The 22,931-nt window shown below is 36.6% G+C and overlaps 1 protein-coding gene across 1 annotated transcript in view; it reads right to left on the reverse strand.

Moving 5' to 3' along the window:
- Positions 1–22,931, reverse strand: part of CTNNA3 (catenin alpha 3) — a gene marked incomplete at both ends in the record, with an annotated part of 542,611 nt that overhangs the window by 218,936 nt on the left and 300,744 nt on the right. The window contains 2 exons of the mRNA XM_082309238.1: positions 7,165–7,317; positions 12,513–12,593. Of these exons, the coding sequence (XP_082165364.1) occupies positions 7,165–7,317; positions 12,513–12,593 (234 nt within the window). The remainder of the gene's footprint in view (positions 1–7,164; positions 7,318–12,512; positions 12,594–22,931) is intronic.

Consider the following 22,931-nt stretch of genomic DNA (forward strand, 5'->3'; position numbering starts at 1 on the left):
ATTAAAATAGAAACCACAGAAAATCTCTCTTGATATTTCAAATACTACTTCTAATTTCCATATCAAATTCATTGTTGGAGAAACCTTTGTGAGAAGATGAACTTTTGTTTTCATAACGTCCAACTCAGTTTACTGTATTTATATACAAAACAATATCATAACCTACTATTCAAACATCCTGGATCTTTCAAAAAAAGATGAGAAAATGCACGGAACAACAGGATACACCTGATTAAAAACTGCTATATGGAGCATAAGAAAATGCAACATAATGTATGTCTCAAAATAGACCAACACTCATCTCTCAAGGTACAATTCATCTCACCTCACTTCAGCTATCCAGAAATTAGACATCCAGACTAAACAAGTCATTTAGTCAAAGGAGAGACAGGCACTTAATATAAGCAAGATAAATCTTCTTCAGGAAAACTTTATCTTGGGTTACGAGTAAACGGGGTAAATAAGGTTTTAAATTGAAAAGTCCACCTGGAGCACTGTGTTCAGCTCTGGGGCCCCCACAGAAGAAGGACATGGACCTGTTGGAGCGAGTCCAGAGGGGGGCCACAAAAATGATGAGAGGGCTGGAGCACCTCTCCTATGAGGAAAGGCTGAGAGAGTTGGGGTTGCTCAGCCTGGAGAAGAGAAGGCTCCGGGGAGACCTTAGAGCAGCCTTCCAGTACCTGAAGGGGGCCTACAAGAAAGCTGGAGAGGGACTTTTTACAAGGGCAGGTAGTGATAGGACAAGGGGTAATGATTTTAAACTGAAAGAGGGTAGATTGAGATTACATATAAGGAAGAAATTCTTCACTGTGAGGGTGGTGAGGCACTGGCACAGGTTGCCCAGAGAAGTTGTGGATGCCCCATCCCTGGAAGTGTTTCATCCCTGGAAGATCAGGTTGGATGGGGCTTTGAGCAACCTGGTCTAGTGGAAGGTGTCCCTGCCCATGGCAGTGGGGTTGGAACTAGATAAACTTGAAGGTCGCTTCCAACCCAGACCATTCTATGATTCTATGACCAGATTCAGAAATTTATTTTGCAAGTTTCTGCAATCAAGTAAAATATCAGGGAATGAAAATTAAACACTGATGGTTTTATCAATATAGCAACAACAGCATCATTTACAACTCACAGAGTCATAGAATAACAGTGTATATTAACATTTACAAAGGACATATTAGAGTAAGTAATAAAACTATGCTGATTCAAATTACAGCTCACTGATTATTTTGAGAATGTAATATCATCTCTTTATTACAATATGTTGTCCTGTCTCCATTTTTAAATTGATATTATCAAATTCATCAATGGTGCAATACTAACATCATCATCCCAGCTCAATGGTGTTGCTCTGAAGCCTTGTAGGTCTGTGGAACGTGTTCAGCTGGAACAGTGTGTTTGACAGGATAGAGCTGAGACACTGCTTTTTAAGGAGGAGACTTACTGAAGTTGAATGCATGAATGGATTCAGGAAAAGCTACATTTTTTTAAAATACTGTTTCCTTAGTTTGGAGAGAATTAAACTTCAGCAGACAGTACATACAGCTGATTTCACAGCACATATCTTCAAGTGCAAAAAGTTACTTTTATATGATGAAAAGAAAATAGTCATAAAGCTTTTTGATGCGATAAATATCTTTTAGAAGAGCAATGTTAAAATCAAGCTGAAATGGACAGGCCTGTTTCCATACATGGAGGCGATGGAAGAATGCCCTCCCTGAGGTTGCTGTGTATGCAGTACTGAGATCCAGGCATGGAGATCCTATGACTCCTCCAAGAATCGGGGTGGCTGAGAACCAGTAATTCTCAGCTGATACAGATAGATTAACATCATTTTTTCAAGCTCAGGAACAAATAAGCAGGAAACTGGGAGAAAGCCGTGAGCCAGAAATTTCCTTGTGGTCACAGTGTCTGCATTAACTTTTTATTAATTTTTTTTACGCATCTTTTACCAAGTTATTCGGAGTAGTAAATAAAAGAACTAATGAAGATTTGCAAAAGGACCTCATGGTACTAGATGACTAGATGATAACACAGAAGATGAAATTCAATCTAGAGAGATGCAAAGCGAGTCATTTTGGAAAAAAAAAAAATCCAGTATTACATATCTATGATGGACTTCAGCAGACTAGTACTAATCAGGAATAAGATTTTGGGATTATCATATAAACTTTCTGTGAAAGTTGCAGTTTAGTGTTCACCAGTCGTCTGAGAAGAAACACTGTTAGGAATTAAATAGATGTGGAAACAGAGAACATCATGAAATATCTGAATATCTTGAATAGCATGCACAGTTCTGACCTACCAGCTCATGAGCTGGAAGGTGTGGGCAAAGGTATAGGCAACGTACCAAGGTGATCCTTTTATGGCTTCCAAACAACGAAAATTTAAAAAGACCAGAAATACTCAACTTGGAAAACAGACAATTGAAGGAGGATATGACAGAGGTCTGTAAGTGGCATGGAGAAGGAAAATAGGGACTGGTGCTCATTTTCTCTTCTAATACAAGAATTCAGGGATAGCAAGTGAAATAAATGATCATGTGGGGGTTTCATGGATACTTCTCTACACAACACACAGTCAAGCTGTGAAATTCTTTACCATGGGATGTTATGGATGTCAAAGGTTTACAAGGGGCTCAGATCCATACCTAGAGTGTTTTACATTCAGAAAAAAAGGACAGTGAGAATGTAAATCCTTTTTTTCTTAGCTTTTGTTCTCCAAGACAAAAACTAGGGATTGCCAGCATCTGAGCTGGTTTTCACATCTCAATGCTCAGCATCTTCACTATGTCCTATGTTCTATAAAGGCTATTTGCAGCTGACAAAAGAAAAAGACTTTTTTTCTTCTGATAAAGAAGGTATTTTGTATTTAACAATATGGGCAGTCTTGCTTGCATCACTGGCCTTTGCTGTATTGTTTGGTGCCCGCAATCCATCTAAACCCTTGGATGTCACAGCTACATGTAGATGGTAAAGCTGCCTTCATGGTTATATTAAAATTGTCTGATGTCTCATCTACCTCACCTACCAGCCTTCTCTAGTATGGTTACTGTCATATGCCATTTTTTGCAACAATTTTTTCTTAGTTGTTTAGCTTTTAAAATATTTTACCTTCAACTGTTGTCTCTGTTAGTATTCCATAGCCAGGTATCTGGCCACCATGATCTTGCACTGCAATACTTGACTTAAGTTATTCTCAGTTGCAGAGATCAAGCCCAATTCTGTTATAGCATACATGACTAGCTTTCCAGATTTATATTTCATAACCTGAAAGTTGTAAGGGGATTTGTTTGTTGGATTTTATAGCAGTGAAGGAAATAAATAACAAAGGAATGAATATGAAGACTCTCCTGCAAACATGCAAATCATAACTGTCATTTAAGAATCTTCTAATAAAATACAAAGATGCTTGACAACTTTCTCATAAACTCTGGAAATGTTGTACAGGGTTGGATCTTAACTTAACCTGTCATCCAACTTACAGATGGCAGACAACACCATGTTATGAAACATATCCCTGGCAAAAGGCTGGGCAGCTGTCCCAAAGGGGACAGGTAATGTTTCTACATTAGAAGTTTCACCAAGAAAAAGTAAATTCTTTGATAAATCAATGGACAATAGACATAGCAAGGATGCAGAGCCAACTCATCTCCTTTCTATCTGTCCTGTCCTTCTTGCAGAATCAGGCCCCCTGATTTTGGTAGTACTTTTAGCTATACCTGATTTCTATGGAATATCCATTACCCATGGCACCATGTTCAGTTGGAAACCAAGCTCCATACATATTTGCCACTTCTCAGTTTCTGAAGTATGTGTGTATTTCTAAAGTACGTACACTTGTGAAAACTAAGATTAGTAAGATCTAAGTCTATCTATCTGTCATATTCCTTGACAAATTAAAGCAACAGTGCAGTGCTCTACTACTGTCAATTAAAATATATATATATGTATTCTCAGCTTACCAGGTTTTAGGCCACTAAAAAACCAAAATATGCCTCCAATTTACAGCTCTAATGTATTTAAATGCTATTCCAGTTTTATCAATTGCATTGGTATTACACTTTCCACAAAACAGCTGCCATAATTATTTTTCTTTAATGATGCTGTCGGAAATGACTGAATTTTTCTTAAAAATCAGATAAATCTCTTTATATGTACAAAGCCCCTTTGTGGCCACTTGCTTAGCCGTCAATACTTTCTCATTTTTGTTTTGTTTTACGTCTGATAGGCTAGCAGTTGACGGATGCAGTACAACTACTATCTAATTAATTTGCTGGAGTGTTTAGCAGTACAGTTTCTCAAAAAGCCATTAATCAAGCTCTCACTTGAAGATACTGGTAAGTGCATTAAACTAATATAAACAACTTTTAAATAAAATACTTCAGGTCTAGTAGATATCCGGAAGATAACTTCCATTTTATTTTACAATAATTTTCAATAGCAGTATACAATTGTCCTGGTTTCAGCTGGGATAGAGTTAATTTTCTTCTTGGTAGCTGGTATGGGGCTGTGTTTTGGGTTTAGGATGAGAACAATGTCGAGGATACACTGACGTTTTGTTCTTGCTAAGTAGTTGCTAAGTGGCGCTCACAGTGGTAAAGGACTTTTCAACTGCCCATGCTCTGCCGGGTGCACAAGAAGCTGGGGGGGGCCACAGCCAGGACAGCTGACCCAGACTGGCCAAGGGGCTATTCCATACCATGTGACGTCATGCTCAGTATATATAAACTGGGGGAGTTAGCCGGGGGAGGGGGGCAACGATCGCGGCTTGGGGGACGGGCTGGCCATCGGTCGGAGGGTGGTGAGCAATTGTAGAGTGTATCGTTTGCTTTGTATTACTATTGTACTATTATTACTTGTTATTATTATTATTATTACTACCGTTCTATTTTTATTTTACTTTAGTTATTAAACTGTTCTTATCTCAACCCACGAGTTTTCTCCCTTTTACCCTTCTGATTCTCTCCCCCATCCCACTGGTGGGGAGTGAGCGAGCGGCTGCGTGGTGCTTAGTTGCTGGCTGGGGTTAAACCACGACAACAATATAAGCACCAGTAAAGCAACAATTTGGAACAACTAATTCAACAAGGAGGTGGCACTGTATACAGTTTCTCTGAAAGCCAGTTACTTAAAACATTTTTAAAAGTATGTTTTCTTCACTGTAGGCAGCATATCAAGTCACAGTATAAATATAAATATGTACACACACACTGTATATTTACACATACAGTTAGATCAGTCTACCATGTAATAGAACTCTTTTATACAACAGTCATGAGACTTGCTTTTATCTCCTCACATGATTTTTTTATCATTCATTGATTTGCTTGTAAAATAAATATGTCTGATGTCCTCAGAATAATCTGGATAAATGAATCTCTCGCTAGTATTTACATTCATGAACTATACACATACTTTCCCTCTTAGACTGCTCTGCTTAATAGCAGTTAAGTAATAAGTTTAGGTAAAAACAGAAGGTTCTGAAGGTAATCATTCAGTGAGGTGACCAAAGGCAATCTCTAAGTTTTTGAGGCATCACTGTCTAGTCTGGTTATCACTTTGCAGAAGGGACACTGCAAAATGGACTAGTAATGTCTATGCTGAAAAAGGACATTTGACTTTTTTTTTCCCCCCCTCTCCTTTCTAGGTAGTAACTATGCTGGAATTGCAAAACTATGCTATAGTTTTTCCTACATCACTAAGAATAGCTGTCTTCCGCGCAGTCTTAATGTTCACAAGCAGCTGCTACATGTCCTTGTAGATTTTTTAGGCAGTGTATGTGTGCAGCCATCAGCCCCTTTAATCACAAACCTACCCTGATGGCCAGCTATTCCTTGCATTTGGGAAACAAAATCAAACCCATGAAAGGAAATTAATATTGGATTTTTAGGTTCACATCTTCTAAATTGAATAATGATTTGGGTATTTCAGCTGACCTGGACTCAATTCCAAATTCAGTAAAGTGATCTGATCTTCAGAGATCACCTGTCCTTTCTAAAAATAAAGCCACTTCAGGCTGGTTCAGCTTCAGTATTAAAAATCTGAAAAACTTTAAAAACTTTGGGTTTGTGTTTTAGCTTTCATTTAATTTCGCAGCATGGTCAAAATAAGACACTCTTGTAAATTGGAGAATAATAACTAGTTTTATTCTGTAACTACATGACCATGAAGAGAAACATAAATGCAATACTCTACTTTTACTTTAGCTGTTTACCTCTTTGTCTTTCATTATCTGTAGATGACCCAAGATTAATGAATTCACTCTGAGCAAAATAGTTTTCCTAAGTAAATTTTCAGCCACAGAGTGAACTCATTGATTTTTCCCATTTTTGCATTACAGCACACAAAAGCACTAAAAGCTTAAAAAACCCCACAAAAATTAGCAATGGGTTCCTTACAGGCACTTGAGATAATATTCCTGCAAAATCCATGACTTCAGTATTCCAGCAGTGTTTCAAGCTCCAGTTTGAATGAGTTTAAATTAGTGAACATTTAGTCAGGTTTGCAGGACCGATTGTCCAACAAACTAAAATCTCCCCCCAATTCTATTTGCAAATTTCTAAGTGACAAAGAAGTATCATTTATAAGTAATAAAGAAGTATATCCATTAGAAATGAATACTGAGTATACAATGTATGCAAGTGAATTTATTCAGCATATATGTCAACATGCTTTCAGTCTGCTAGGGGGTTCATGGCTCTAAACGGTGAGTCAGAGCACCATTTCCTCTTCATTACACACGCTATAAACTTTCAACGTGAGAAAGCTGGCAGACAACTAACACTAATATGGTGTCTCATGTAGTTTGAGTAGTAGTATTCTGCACACTTTGAGCTAATACTCCTTAGAATCACACATTTGATCAAGTTCCCACTGAATATCTTTGTGGAAAGGCTTAGACTAATTTCTCAAATTAGAATTCCCCACCACCTAATTTCTATGCAATGAAATGCTATATAAATTCCGATACCACAAAACCCACCATCTTACTGCATATCATTATATAAAAAATGGAGTATGCTTACTATTACCCTAGGCCATCTATGTATTCTTTCCTGAAATGCCAGGCCTAATTGTTTTATGATATCTGCCAGCAAAGGAAATGTGCAGTGGCAAGTCACTTATAACGTATATTCAAAAAAGAGTGCAACTCCATCAAACATACCTCCACAAGCCTGCTGGTATGTTCTCGAAATATGGCAGCATATTCCTTTATTTCTTTATCTCTCCCATTTTTAGCAGCTTCAATGAGAACTAAAAGTGGAACAGTGGTATCTAAGAAGGAGTCCGAGATGTGATCTATAATGGCTTTGCGGAGCTGCAAAAGAAAACATTACATTAGTATCTGATAATTGGACTATTTGTTAAAGTCTACTGTAATTATTGTCCATTAGTATTTTATAACATAAACAGGTACACACTGTATTCCTGCATTATTTGCAGGATTATGTGTCTGAAACCTACTGCAGCTGCAATTTATCTATTACACAGAAAACTCTATTTAATTTTAGGAACAATTTTAATATACCACTACCTAAATATGCATGTTTGTATGTGTGAGTGTATGTGTGAGTACAGATATATAAAACACTTAAACATGTATTAGTTCTGTTGAAATCAAGGGAGCCAAACAAATATTCATGTTCTTTGATGAATAGAATAGACTACTTAAATGATTCCACACATGAAAAATTACTGTTAGACCAACTCTAATGTCTCCTGGGTATTCTCTCTTGAAGTTCGGATGCCAAGGGAGAAGGCTATTTCATTTTACAAAGAAAATAATAATTTAATTATGTTTGCACTCACAAAATAGTCTACATCACCTGTTTTCATAATTGCAAAATTACCCAAGTATTTTCTGCCTTGTTGGAAAACGCAACAATACAGTTTGATTAGCAAAATGGTAGCCTTCATGGTAATTATGAGATTACTGATTATGCCACCTGATAATAGATTAATAGAGCAAGAAGACCTACAAATGAGTCTGAAGTTCAATTTTCTCTATTTAAATTAATTGTTCTTGAACTTCTTACTTAAATTATTAAAGAAGTGTAACATTCTGCTACAAATGACCTCTCAAATTAGGTTTCATGTAACCTTATAACTGATCACTGGGACATTACTTCATTTAAGAGGTTATTTTCCATGTTATAAACCTACACATGGCAACTGTTCATTTTAATCGTAGAACACTACAAGAAATACACCAATCGTAACAATACATGCAGCGCAACTAAATTACCAAGTCCACTGAATTTCTTACTGCAAAAAATTATTTTTACAATATATATAAAAGATATTGACTGGAACAGAAAAGAACACAAAAAGCTTTTAAGCTTTTACATACTGACAGGTTTGTTGCCAAAGGACGAGTTTTCACTTAGCATTTTGCTCCAATGTATCTATGTAAAAACTCAGTAGAAGTAAAGACTCCTACAGCTAGAAAAATGAAAAAAACCACAATCTTTTTGATGCTTCTGTCCTCGTAGGTAGGGCAGTGAACATGCACAGCAGAAATAATAGCAGAGAAATCTGTTGATTATCAGGACAAGACTTGGATAGGAATTCCATCACTAGCTTTTGGACAGCCTCACCATTAAAGCCAGCTCTCATTGACTCACCAGGTACATGGGACAGACAAATCTTCCAAAAAACTACAGGTAAGTTTACGTTTGGAATGTTTTTCTGTCTTCTAACTTACTGTAGCATATCTCAGCTACTATCTGGATACATTGTATGTTCTCAAAAGTAATTTACAAAGACAAAGGCTATGGGTTTCCAATACAAAATTGGATTTTTACTGTCATGTTCACATTCCCAGCTTGATTCAGGCTGGAGTTTTAAAAAATAAGAAGAAAGAGATAATAAAAAAATTCACTACCAGGAATAAAATACATTGAACCTCCAGTCCTGCCAAGTTATCTGTTAAAATTTCTGTGTTGGAAAAGTCCAACTGAAGAAAACAGACATACTCGCCTGCTTAAAATTAAGTACGTGAATGTGACCTTGAGGAATCATAGTTTAAACTTTAAGATTTCATTTTACAATAACCAGCAACAAAAAGCTGTGGACCGATATCCATGGCCGATGATTCATTATCTCCAAGAGAAATATTTTTGGGTTCTGCATAGCCCAGATTGTAGGACTTTGGCAGCCTTAATGTATTATTTGAGGACCAGTGACTGCAATGACCTGAGTCACATTTGTGGTGAGCTTGAGGCATCCAATTTTCAAACCAGCAGCCTAATTTTCTCTCTCATCACATAATTCTTTGCTGTAGCTTTTTACTGGTTTGCTTGGTTTAATTAACCTTTCACATATAAATTATCATTATTATTCTGTTCTAAGAAATCCTCTATCCTGCAATTAAACAGTGAAACGCATCTTCTTCTTCAAAAAAAGATAATGCTGTGTCTTTGCTGAATACAAACAAGTTTGAAATTATGTTCCTGTTTCAGCTATGCGAAGGAATACATGAAGCTGAGATTTTCAAAAGATGGCTTGTGTAGCATTCAAGAATTAAAAATTACAATGTAGAAAAAAGAAAGGAAAAAGACAAAAGAAAAAAGGAATATCTGAAGCAGTATCTATTTCTCTTCATCCTAATCATAACAATCATTTTTTCCATGACTTGATAAGTCTGTTTCTGACTCCGAGCAAAATGCTAAAAGCTAAGTAGCCACATAGGGAGACATAGAAACAGACAAAGAACAGCACCAGTAGTGCTAGCAGGCAATAATAGGGAAGCTATTGTGCTAGAATTAAAATTTTTCTCATATTTTTAAGTGAAAGAGACACCATCAGAAGAGGGAAAGCAGAGGGAGGATGATGTCTGACAAATTGTTTTATTTTTAAGGTGCAAGGTCTTATTCTTACCCTTTGAGCAGACTGTTACAGAAGTGGAAGCGTGAAGAGTTTTTGTTTTGATATCAAAGTGCATTAAAAAATAACATAGAAACATGTTGTTTATAAAACATGGGGCATAAGGTTGTCAAAAACAAACAGTGGAAGGTAGAGAAAAAAATCCCAGCAGCTGTTTGCAACACTACTAAACATCAGTATCCTGATGAGTACAGAAAACTGTGTTTGCCTCTATTTGTCTATTGCCTCACAAGACTACACTGGCAAAAGTCCTGGAAGAACTAGTTGTTATTGAGGGATCTCTCTTTTCTGCTTTGAAGGGATGCCAGGGAGACAATCTCTTTTGTGTTCAGAAAAAGCTATTCATGATGAAGAAGCAACATAGAAACATAAGAATATCATCAGGAATAACATTTATAAAAAAGCCCAACCAACCAAAACTGTGGAACAACCATAAGAGAAACATCTGTGCAGTCCATTCACAGTACTCTGGGAAACAACTGGGAGGTAAGAACGGAGTATGGTAATTTCTCCAAATTAGAAACTGGAATGAATAGGCAATTCCTTCCTAAATATTCACACAGGTCTACTAGGAAGGGAAGCAGTGATCTAGGTAAAACTGCATACACAGAAATGACATGCACATCTCTGGCACAATACAAGTAAAAATCAAAACAAACCAAATAGTTTAAAATCCCCACAAGTACTGTCCAAGTTCCTGAAGTGAATACAAATAATTTCATTTGAAAAGTCAGAGATTTTTACAACTTCCAGAAGACACTGTTCTTGAGATAGCTACTTTTGCCTTCAAGTCTTCCCAGATGCAAGCCTTCCTTTGCTTTACTTACTGTGGTCTACAAAGATGTTCCATAGGGGCCTATGGCATAACCCACAATCAGGTGGTGACTGGGCCAGCGCTTATGTGATGGTTTTGCTTATTGTGCACTACACTGAAGAGATTTCAAAAATACAACTTCATAAGATTTCATCTTCAACCTCAATTTTGCAGAGGCAATCCCAGTAATTGACTGAAAGCAGAGTACATTGTGCACACTATAGCCCCGAATCCACTATGAGTGTCTAATGTAATATCAGCTGTGGTACACAGTATCATTAAAAAAAAAAATTAAGTATTATAAAACCTGTAAGAGTAGACCAAATAATAATTTTCATCTTTCTAGTAAAAGTGCTGGGAGACAGAATAATGAATGTTCGTAAGTGAAAGCAAATAAGACTCTACTGCAATATCTGCAGGCACAGAACTCACAATTTCATGTTTCCCAGATCAGGAATCAGATGTGCAGTAAGCACTCTTCCTAAAACAATTCTTATACAATTCACATGCATGAACACAGAATTGGAGGAAATAGATTAAATATTTCTCATAGATACCTTGCAGTGGAAAATGTCAAGAAGCCATAGAGCTACTCTGGTTAGAGAAAACTACTAGTTATAGATTGACTATAAATTGGGCATGATTAGATTCAGCCTGAACATTTTACAAAGGTTTACAGAAACACACAAATTGAATTAGTTAACAGATTTTAAACACTGTAAGAGAGTCAGTAAACTGTAATAAGCTAGAGTTTAATTAACTCATGGAAGAGACTGTAGGACAGAATGGGAGAGTTCCTAGACACACTGAGCTTGTGATGCAAGTTGCTGGGTGTCTGAGCTGAACATATTTTTGATGGAATGTGAGCAGAAATTGGATAGCTAGTTAGTTGTAAACACTATATTTATATTATATTCATCTCATCTTTCAAGGCTTCCCCTGGCTGATTATGGGAGACAGGAAGGAATTTATTCATCATCATGAAGCATAGGCTGGCTTGTAAGACTGCACACAAAGTTGGGAGGGATATTCTTCCACCAGAGAGTTGATAAATAGCCACAGCTAGAGACAGGATGAAAGCAGCGTGTGCTCATGTTCTGTGTAGCCATAAATTTTCACATAGTTGGTTGGGGCAGCCTGGCTGAGAAAACTACTGGCTTTCTAGCTCTCTCTTTTCTAAACTGGCATATTATATACATTCAACATGATTTGCAATTTTTCTCAAAGGTGTTCCTTGCAGAGAAAGGATGTAAACACAGCTGATGTCTTCTGCTCATCTTCTGCAGTACACTGAAGTTGTGGCTTTTGGTTCATGTCTTACGTTAGTTTTAGGATATTGGGGTGCAAAATGGGTGGGTAGACTGTGGACCAGGTACTCCAAGGACCCTTTTCTGTTGTATGAGTTCTCACAACTGTAAAGAACTAGACACATTGGCCCAGTGGTCCCTTCAAGGTATCTGTTCCAACAACCAATAATAATTCAAGCTTATTTAAAATAAAACGAATCTTGATATCCAGAGTACATCACTGATATGTTTCTATAGCAAATATATATTTAGACATGTACACATGCAGAGTTTTGCCTATGTACATACAAATATTTAGCCAGTATCATTTGGTAGGGTTTTTTCCCAGAATTTTGAAAATTTGTATGTATGTATTTCTATGGAATAGTGTAACTATCTTCAGTATTTTTTTAATATAGAAGAAATCTTTATTTTCAAAATACAGTGCGACAAAACCTGAAAATAGCAATTTGGAAAAGCGTCCTTCAAGTGTCCTTTTCTACCTTTTCAGTTCCCCAGGTTGCTTACCTGTCTGCGGAGGTCTCTTGTCTTCTTGCACATACTATCTATTGCAACATTCAAGGCATTACTTCTCTCTTTCTTGTCAGTCTGTAATAAATATATAGAAAACACAACAATGGTTATTTGTGATCTCTTAGCAAGTATGTTCTTTGTGTCCTCAATTCATCAGAGCATTTGGTAAATCATACATGCTTAAGGATTTTTTTGAATTTTAATACGTTTCAGAAGCCAGTAGCACAATACTCGCAGAATGCCAATTTGTGACGTTAAGCATAATCCACTGAATCAAAACATATGCTTTACTAGCAGTATATAGGAATGAAATGAAACACTTTTTATCTTCTGAATTGCTGTAATACTCTTTCTATAGTCCAGGGTTACTTATGGAACAACACTAATATAATTATTATTATTGATACCAATCCATTATCACCATATTAATATGAAAAATCATGTTATCTCTCTACAACCAATTTATAAATTCAGATGCCCACAATGCAGTTTGGTAGTGCTTTAGTCTGCAGCATTCATTATTTTACTCCTGTAAAACAGAATGGGTGAGCTCCAAAATGTCCAAGATGTTGCAATGCAAACACTGTCAGTGAAAATGGACAATCTCTTCATTTAACAGCACATTCATTCTCAGCATCAATAGAAGGTTGAGGTCTTGAGACAATTGAGAGCTCTTCAGAGGATCAGTTGTATACTTTCCAAACAATCTTAACTTTTTATTTCTATCTATAACCAAAGTGCTTATATCATTATTAGCTATTTGAAAAGTATAGTTAACACTTTTATTGTAGTGCCCAGCATTTTTTCCATACAATATTACCATAGTAGTTCTGTGTCTACTAGCTGTTTTGAATAATCTTCTTTTCATGTTAGTACAGAAACTATATGAAAATCCAAAATATCTGATGAACTCTGTTTCTCTAAAGCAATTATTCATTACTCACTACCTTGGACTGCCCTGGTCTAAAGGAAAGAAACCACAGACAGTGAAAGTGTTATTACACAAGTCTTAAGTCAGTACACATTACATTTCCAGGGAAAGGACCAGATTCTCATAAATGTTAAAGAAATAGCTATGTATACTGACCATAATATTTGGGCTTCAGTTATAGTACGCTAGGAAGTCTGTATTATGAGCATGACTGTCTCATTTTGTAAATCATACTAAAATAATTACTAGTAAAAACAAAAGTAGTAATATCTTGGTAGGCACCTAGGTGTATAACCTTGTTATGTACAATATATCATACTTCAGTCAGAATTAATGTCCTTGCTAAAAAAAAAAAAAAAGAAAAAAAAAATCTGTGAACAGAGCAATACGGTTAATATTAAAGTAAGGACTAGAGATGATCAGGAAAGAACTTTTACATTGCAAATGAATGTGTAGTGTAATAAATGCCTTGAAATGATTAGTACATTCTCTATCAACTGAAAGGAACAATTACTTTAAAAAACTGAGCTTATATATTCAGGGTGACTTAGTAATTTTCCTACTAATTCCCATTTCTGAAATTGCTAACAGTCTTTGCAGGGAACAGATGATCAAACACAGGTCTTGGAGAGAGGTCTGAACTTCCCCTTGAAACCTTCAAGGAATCCCTAAAGGTAGATAATGACTTTGTATTTCACAGTAATGTGACCATTTCTCATACCAATGCTTGCATAGGAACCGAAGTAAATAATGAATCTTCTACTATGTTTTGCAAGTTATTGTCAGCCTTGACAACAAAATTGATCCTTTCTAAACTGCTAGGTAAACAGGACCAGTAAAAGCATTGTGGATACAACTCAGCTTATGCCTATGCGTTTTCAGATGACAAAGATGCAGTTCCACATTGGCACATCCTTTAAAAGCTTTGTATTTAGAGCCTATTTTTCTAAGAAGACAGAATCAATGTAAAATATTGGGATTTTTTTAAAGTTGGCAACTAATGATGCAACTGGCTCTAAGCAAACCTAAATCTTCGAGGCAGCTAATATGAAATAACCAGTATTGGGTCTGGCTGAGATGGAGTTAATTTTCCCCACAGCAGCCCTCAATTGTGCTGTGCTTTGTATTGGTAGCTAGAAAGGCGTTGATAACACACCAGTATTTTGGCTGCTGCTGAGCAGTCCTCGCACAGCATCAAGGCTGTCTCTCCAACATTTCCCCCCCTCACCAGTGAGCCAGGGATGGGCAAGATCTTGGAAGGGGATGTAGCCAGGATAGCTGACCCAAACTGACCAAAGGGATATTCCATACCAGATGATGTCCACTCAGCAATAAAAGCTATGAGAAAGGAGGAGGAAAGGGGGGCATTCATTATTTACAACATTTGTCTTCCGGAGCAACCACTATGTGTACTGAAGCCCTGCTTCCCGGGAAGTGGCTAGACGTTGCCTGCTCATGGGAAGTAGAGAATAAAATCTTTGTTTTCCTTTTGCTTCTGTGCACAGCCTTTACTTTTGCTTTTATTAAAATGCCTTTATCTTGACCCACAAGGTGGGCTTTTTTTCCCATCTCATTTTCTCCCCCTCCACCCCATCTTTCCGAGGAGGGGAGTGATAGAGCAGCTTGGTGGCACCTGGCGTCCAGCCAAGGTCAACCCACCAAAAACCTCACTCAGCAAGTGGCATAAAAATATTGAACAGTGAACAAGGAAAAAATACTTTATTTGCAAATTCTTAACGTAATTGTCAATAGTCAATGTCTAGAAAGTAAACCTAACTATAACTGAAGTTATCCTTCACCTCCTGTTTTCCCCAAGAACTAAAAACACTGTAAAATGCAGCTTCAGACTGTAGAATGTGGACAGGTCTAGAATATCGGTAACCTCCTAACTGCAGACTCTCATTCTTCCTTAAAGAAATTTAAAACTCAAAAAAACACATTACTGTTTGGATGAATCCTTCTTACAAAGATTTAAGTATTTCAAAATTGTGCACAGTCTGTTAAAGTCAGGGGGACACCTGACTACAAAGTTTACTGTGGGAGTAGTTTTAAACATCAATGGCCTCATGCCATGTTGTCCAGCTTCTGTAAGGTATTGTCCATTGGTCCCAAGTACCTTTGAATGCTGAATTACTCCTTTAAGTTAAGTTTATATTCCTCTGCAGACTTCCATCTCAAACATGTACGTGACAGTAACAGTTCAAGATTACTTTTTAATAGCTGAAAAATACCAGATTTAATATTTTAAAAGTGTATATTAAAACAATGGCATAGTGTAACTAAACATGATCTGAACTTCTCTACACTATGTTCCACTCTCCAGTAATATAGCTAACATGTCTGTATTTGCAACACTCTGCATCTGCTTGTCAATTAACATTCTTCTCATGACTGCTGTACTTAAAAACAAACAAGTCTATCCTGAAATAGTTCGTTCTTGTACAGGGTGACTGAATGAAGAAAAGGGCTAGGAAAATTATGCACATTATTCTAGGCTCTGGATTTCAAAAATCATGCAGTTGAGCTCATTCCTTTCTCTCAGTTTTCCTGCACTCAGCTAGTTTTATTCTGTAAAATATATGTAATAACGGCTATACGGCTCCCTTGTGAAGATATTACAAGCAATATCCAGCTCCTATTTCAATGCATTTTTAGCATATGAAACATTTTACAAGCACCAAGTCACATTGTTATTAATACTGCACTAAGTGAAAACAAGTATTTTTAATTAACACTGCATAGCCTGAAGATAAATGCTGAGTATTGCCAATAATACAGGCCTATCTATTTCACACACTGGCAAACAACATTAGTGGAATGACTCAAAAACCACATGTGCAGAAAATCTTTCCTGTCGGATTTTCATTTAAAACAGTACAGATCTAAGGGCAGATTCTCAGTTGAAACAAATCACCATATCTCCACTCTTTTTAATGGAGTTCATTTATATCAGCAGGGGTCATGACCTTCACAGGCATTACAGATCCTTCTGCACTCCAAGGTATACAGATGCAAACTAATATGTTTGGCCACACAACCTTGAAGGACTCAAGAACATGTCTCCAGTGGAGCCTCTGTGCCAACAGTTAACAGTATTAACAAAGACAACAGTAATTCTATAACCTTCATACTTCGTTGACTTGAAGAGATAGCGTAAACAAAGGAATATAGTTATTTTGATAAGGTTTTTAATTTCACTTTGTTTATACTTCTGAAGTGCTACAAATGTTTACCTAATAGTTGCACTGTGTCTCCCATCTGAAAACTGATCAGTAGGTTATAAAGAAGATTTGGGCAGAACTACTTAAGTGATCACCTAATCTCTTCAAGTACTGAGGCTAATAGATATGGGCTAAATTTATGAAAAATTATATTAAAAAGGATATATAAAAGGATACAATACAATACAAATCAGTATTAAAAGAGTAAATACTATTAGTATTCATTATGTGAATCAAAGAACACCACCCCCTTTAGCCATAATCAAGAATTCAGTTACAACACAGAACTGAAGTACTCTCATTAGCAGGACTAAAATAAACAAGATCTGACCAAGTGAAATGGAGCCAGTTTATTTAGGTATGTACTGGTGATAAAGTATTCACAAGGATTTACTTAAATCTTGCAAGGCCGCACTCCTTGAGGTCCCCTTATAGTCACCAGAGAAAGTAATCACTTTTGAATCACCTCTGAAGGTCCTGAGCCTCTACTCGCTTAAAGAGTGGTGAGAGAGACGTAGTTTGGTAGGTTGAAGTTTTGTCTTGTGAATAGTCCCTGAAAATACTCATTTTATATTAAAAAACTCCCACAAACTTTTAAAAGTAAATTGTACTAGGCCTTCATGAAGCACGCTGGATATTTTGGACATATCCACCTGAAATAGGTATGAAGATTTCAAATATAAAGTCATTGCTTTTCAAAAGTAGCCATACATGTTCAAAAAAGCATCTGTAGACTCTAGCTTTTCAATGTTGTGGAGTAAAAGGGAACAATATTAACGTATAACATCCATGGTGAGATCAGATGTCTTCTGAATTCCATATTCCAGAACTGCTGGAGTCTTAGCTATAAACTTAAAACCTATTTTAGTTTAGTCCTAAAGGATTCCTTCCAGTATTTGTATGGCAACAACACAGTCAGGAGATTCTATCCATGCCATTATGCAGGGCCTCAAGACACAACAGCTGAATTAGGATCTAGACTGCAAACAGCAGAAGCGGTCAGGATCTATCTGGGTCCCATATACAGGAAAAGTGATGCTGGAGTAGTGAATGGAAAGCCTGACCCCTGAGTCTCACTCTAAATTTTTAAGAACTGTCCTGCTCAGCCAAGCTGTCTGTAAAGGAATAAATATATGCAGGTACTGGGCAGTATAAGATTATAAACAGACTACATCAATCTAAGCCTAGTTATATCATACACGTCTGTGTGTGCCATTGACTACAGAAACTACAAAGCAGTAACTTATCTTGATAGGCATCCTGACTTATAAAGAGTTATTTGTAAACACACGAAACAGGCTTGAGATTCAGGGCATTCCTGATGTTTGAGGATATTCAGATGCAAGTTCCTCTTGCATCCCTGGGCTTACGTATTGGTTTAAAATAACAGAAGTTAAAAGAAAGCAATGATACTTCACTGGAAGGTTTAAAATTACATATACAATTAAAAGCAACTTTATAACCTTAATCCACATTGTACTCAAAGGCTGTCTTGAAAATAGATTTCCATACTTAAAGGCCTATGGCGAGAAACTGAGCACATGTTTTGTTTCCTGGGATGTGTCTGTTCCCAAACACTCACTGTACAATCTTGGGAGGACTGAATAGAAAAAAAATCCAACCCACTAGCATGATTTTCATTGCTTATCTCCAGCAGCTCTACCATGACTCTGTGATAAGCACCTTTTGATTTAGTTCAATGTATCCAAGGACAATTTTATTTTTAAAAAGACTAGCACATTTATTGAAATCAGTTCTCTATGGAAATATTAAAAAAAAGTCAGGCAAAAAGGTAAACACCGATCAATACTATGATAAGTTAATAAATGTCAGAGCTCTAATTAAATGACTGATCATTTCAGACTATGTGTTGACTGACAATAATCCTGTACTCAATAATTATAGGGTCCTGTACATTGTACCTTAATAAAAAAAAAAAAAACCAAACCCTCACCCACCCTAAATAAGATATTAAAACAAAGTCACAGGCCTTATAGAGATACCAGGCATTTTATGTCTGTTGTTATAATTCAGCATTTAACATTTAACATTTTTTTGGTATATGGTGCTTATAAATGTTTCCTCTTTTGAATCATAAAGTCATTCTGAATTCTAGAGAAAACCATAACAGTGATGAAAAAAAAGTTGTATAAAAAGCAGTTTCACAGTTTTTGTGTGTGTTGAAATAATGTTGCCATTACTTGGGAACATTCCATGCATGGATTTGTTGTGCAAAGACAAAAATAAGACTTTTTTTTCATACCCAGCTCGTAGAAACCCTGATCTTTCAAATCCTGTTGTGCAATTCAACAAAGACAACTGCAAGCATCTGTCTCAGAAAAAAACAAAAAACCATAAGCCTTTATAAGGGAAGATGCAGTTCAATCCTGTTGCAGTCTTCATTTATATTAAAACATATGAACTAATAGAGACGGGCCAAGAGGTTTGTCAACTTGATTACAGTGGGTTTGTTTCTGCCAAAATTAGTTAACACAGTGCTTCAGTCATCAATAAGTAAATAAAACTAATTTCACTGCTTACGTACTTTGCTGGGAGAAGGCAAAGGACGTGTCACCTTGAAGGTCACATGAATAGTGAAGAAATCAGAGATGTATGCTTGGCTGTGAGAAGTGCCAAGTCTGGGGCAGCCACACCACAAGAACGTAACAGGGCCCCAGAAACACCCTGATGATGGGAACAGCATAATACAGCATGGAAGGTCCAAATCAGCAGTGTTTGAATAACCTCTGTCTTTTTCATAGTTCTTGCCAAAGTGAGGCCTCGGGGCAGCTATTTCCATATGGATAGCCTCCCTCCCTCCGACACCTCCTCTTGAGGAACAAGTAACTCGAACCATATCATCTAAACCCTTCTCCCACCAGTGGGCCTTACTCCAGTCAACTTGCTTGCCGCCAGGCTGCTGTGTGAGCCTGCTCCCTGCCCCTTGCTCCTTGCACTGTCTCTGCTAGCTGCAGAGTCTGCACTGCACAGCAACAGAAACTTCTCTGGCGTTAGGCCCCTTGGAGTCCCTGTTTTTCTTGGGGCACCGTACGAATAGTATTACCAGAACATGAAAATCAAGCCCCAGCTGTCTTCTCATCAAACAGTGATTTGTACCCAAATGCATCTGGCTTCCTAGTTCAATCTAATATAAAGAGGAGACCTCTCAAGTAAGTTTTCTTTCTTACTGCCTTCTTGTCTCATTTTAGACTGATAAATCCTTCAGTCCCATTACTGTTCAGTCCCAAGCCTACAGTTCCCAGCACAGTAGGAACAAAAACTCTTGTAATCAGTAGGCAAAATCAAAGAAATTTAAATGCTCTTTGTACTTTCTTGTACCAATTTGTATATCACTAGGCCCTAAGAATATTTGCCCCTTAAATGCAGAATTAATGGAAACAATATTTTACCCTTCAAATTTTCAACTTGCTCCTCAAAGTACAACTTCCAAGTAAAAAACAAGATCCCCTGTTGAAGGTCCTGTGTATAGTTAAATAAACCAAAACTATGATCTTCTGCAAAGCTATAGATCTCAATGGACAAGTTTGTGTCAGATTCGAACACAAAAGGAAGCCAGTTGTTTACAATTCTAGTTTTCAAGTATGTTTCATGCTTTTAAACAAACTTTTTAAAAGACCTCTTTGTTCCCCATCCTGGAAGCGGATAGGAATAACTTTTTGAGTGCAAATAACCTAATTGAAACAATGGGACTATTTAGATGCATGAACAATTATATGCCTGTTTTTCTATTTTTTTCTTTTTTTTTCTCCAAAATCTTTAAGGATTCACAGCTTATTAACTGCTGCCTGAGAAATCTCTTAAATGAACATTTTAGAAGTTATTCAAGGAATCCTCTGACAAGACAGTAAAGGTAGAACTTGACATTTCTGACATTTTAAAGAACAAAAATTCCTTTGAAAAGGCAAAAGCTCCCAGGCCTTTTCATACAGCATTTCAAAGCATATTTTTACTGTACATCAAAAACCTGCAAAAGGAAATTCATTTTGAAGTATATTTATTACCTTTCTTTGTTAATATAGGAAACACAAAGAATGAATAACCCATGAGTATTTTAAGTTGAAAATCACTATATTTACTCAGTAACACAGATTCCCTACTCTAATAAAACAAGACTAGTGCACTTTTTTTAAAGACACCTGACTCAAGAAAACCTATTTCTGTGAAGAACAAGTAAGTATATTTTAAAAAGGGGGGGGAGCCAAGGAAAAAAAAAAAAAACCAACAAGGGCATGGAAAATCATATGCAACTGAGCAAATAAGGAATCTTTCATGTGGAACTGTTTCTCATTATAGATTTTTTTTTCTCATTATAGATTTTTTTTTCTCCTCAATAGCTGTAATATGAGATCGTCATTTTTTTCCTCTTCAAGCCATCATGGACAGCTCCCTATGGATCTAATGCTGTGAGATGTGAAGCACCTCATAAGAAATGAATTACCTCAACCTCTATCGATATCAGTTGGAGTACCGAGGGCTCTCCTCACTGTGTCAATTACCCTTTCTCAATCAATATGCAGGAAAAGTCTTGAATTTAAAGCCTCTCAGTATAACTCTCTTTTAGCATTCAGTTATATCTAGTTCCTAATACTGCAAAACAAATTTAATTCTAAATGAGCATGCATGAAACAGCCAAAAAAAAAAAAAAAAAAGAGAAAAAATATTTAGATTGTATAAGCCTTTAATTAAAAAAAAATAATAACCGCAGAAATTTTCAGATCCTAAATTCTCAGAAAAAATTACGTTGCTGGAGTATGCGTAATATTGCACGTTCTAATCCACTCTCCGAAACATCAGTGTCAGACAGCCGAAGTCGGGGACGGTAGCCGGGGTGTCTCAAAGGACAGAGCTGGATCCCTGGTTTCTGGTAAGAGAATAAGGATCTTAAATTCTCTTGAAAGTGACTGTGAGCAAGCCAAGGGAGGAAGGAGGAACCTATGCTCTTTTCAATTTTTATTGTTTCTTTCTGATATATAAGGCGAATATCTCATTATATCAGTTTTTCTCTTACTTTTTCACATTGGCAACACTAGAAAAATTCAGCATAATTCCACGGTGATCCTAAAAAACCTCCATGTTTTTCTACTACTTATTTGGGGAAAAGAGTCACAGGAAGTGAATGCATCCTAACTGGTCTGTCGCAAAGCAAATATAATGACCACTTACTATTTCTAATGCAAAATCAAAAGCCACAGTTACTTCATATTTGAAATATGACAGTCCTTACACTTGACAGAGAAATCATAAAGGCCAATGTTACTTTATTTTGGTTTGTATTTCAACTTTAAAACTATTGGAGGAATTGGCAGGGAGTAAAAAAGACATTTCAAATTTCTTTTAATCAGATGTTACTGTCATTCACTGATGATGCAGGAAGGAAAGGCAAACATAACTAGAAATAGAGCAATATCCATACTATTGAACTGACAACAATAAGCATACTTAAGGTTAATCTGCTTTTACTAAGAAGCAATTTTCTAAGTTCCTAGTACAGAAGTTTTTAATTGAATATCCATCTACCATTCACCAAAGTGTTCCGGCAGTTTTACAGCAGGAAACTAGGAAATTAGTTGGAGAAAAGCTCATCCTACAGCAGCAGCATAAGACTTCCCTATGATGAACTATCATATAAATTGCTTGGAGATTACACGCTGTTATGAGAGGGAGGAAGGGGATGGAGGGGGAAGAAAATTCAAAATAAAATATAGTAGAGTTGCTGAGACAGTCCTTCTCATCCAGATTGTTTAGAGGTCTTAGCTGTACTCTAAATCAGAAAGTTATAGTCTTAAACAGGAGACACAAACAGGGAAAAATGTCCAGCGCTAAGCTACTCGAATTCTTCCATACCTAGGGATAGACTGAGTTAGTACAAGTTCCAAAGTGGTATTTCTGCAGCAGAGCAAAGGCACATCCTGCATTTCTCAAGATAACAAAAACAATCTTACTGTGGTTTTAGATGTGGTATTTTAATGCACTATGTATTACATAAATAGATTCCAATAGACTTACGAGGAGTGCAACAGCATTCAAATCAAACAGCATTATACACACACACACACACACTTTTTTTAAAAAATATATGTAGTGATTACAAATATATTTCTGAAAAAAAGATCTCTTTCAAGTCCGCATAGCCACTCCATACCATCCAATAACATCACACTTTCTCCTTATATTCCCATTATAACAGAGTAACATGAAGAGATAAAGAAGGTAGAACAGTAAAACTAAGAAGGTAATTTC

This window comes from Platalea leucorodia (assembly GCF_965183815.1).
Source record: "Platalea leucorodia genome assembly, chromosome: 4".
Taxonomy (NCBI): domain Eukaryota; kingdom Metazoa; phylum Chordata; class Aves; order Pelecaniformes; family Threskiornithidae; genus Platalea; species Platalea leucorodia.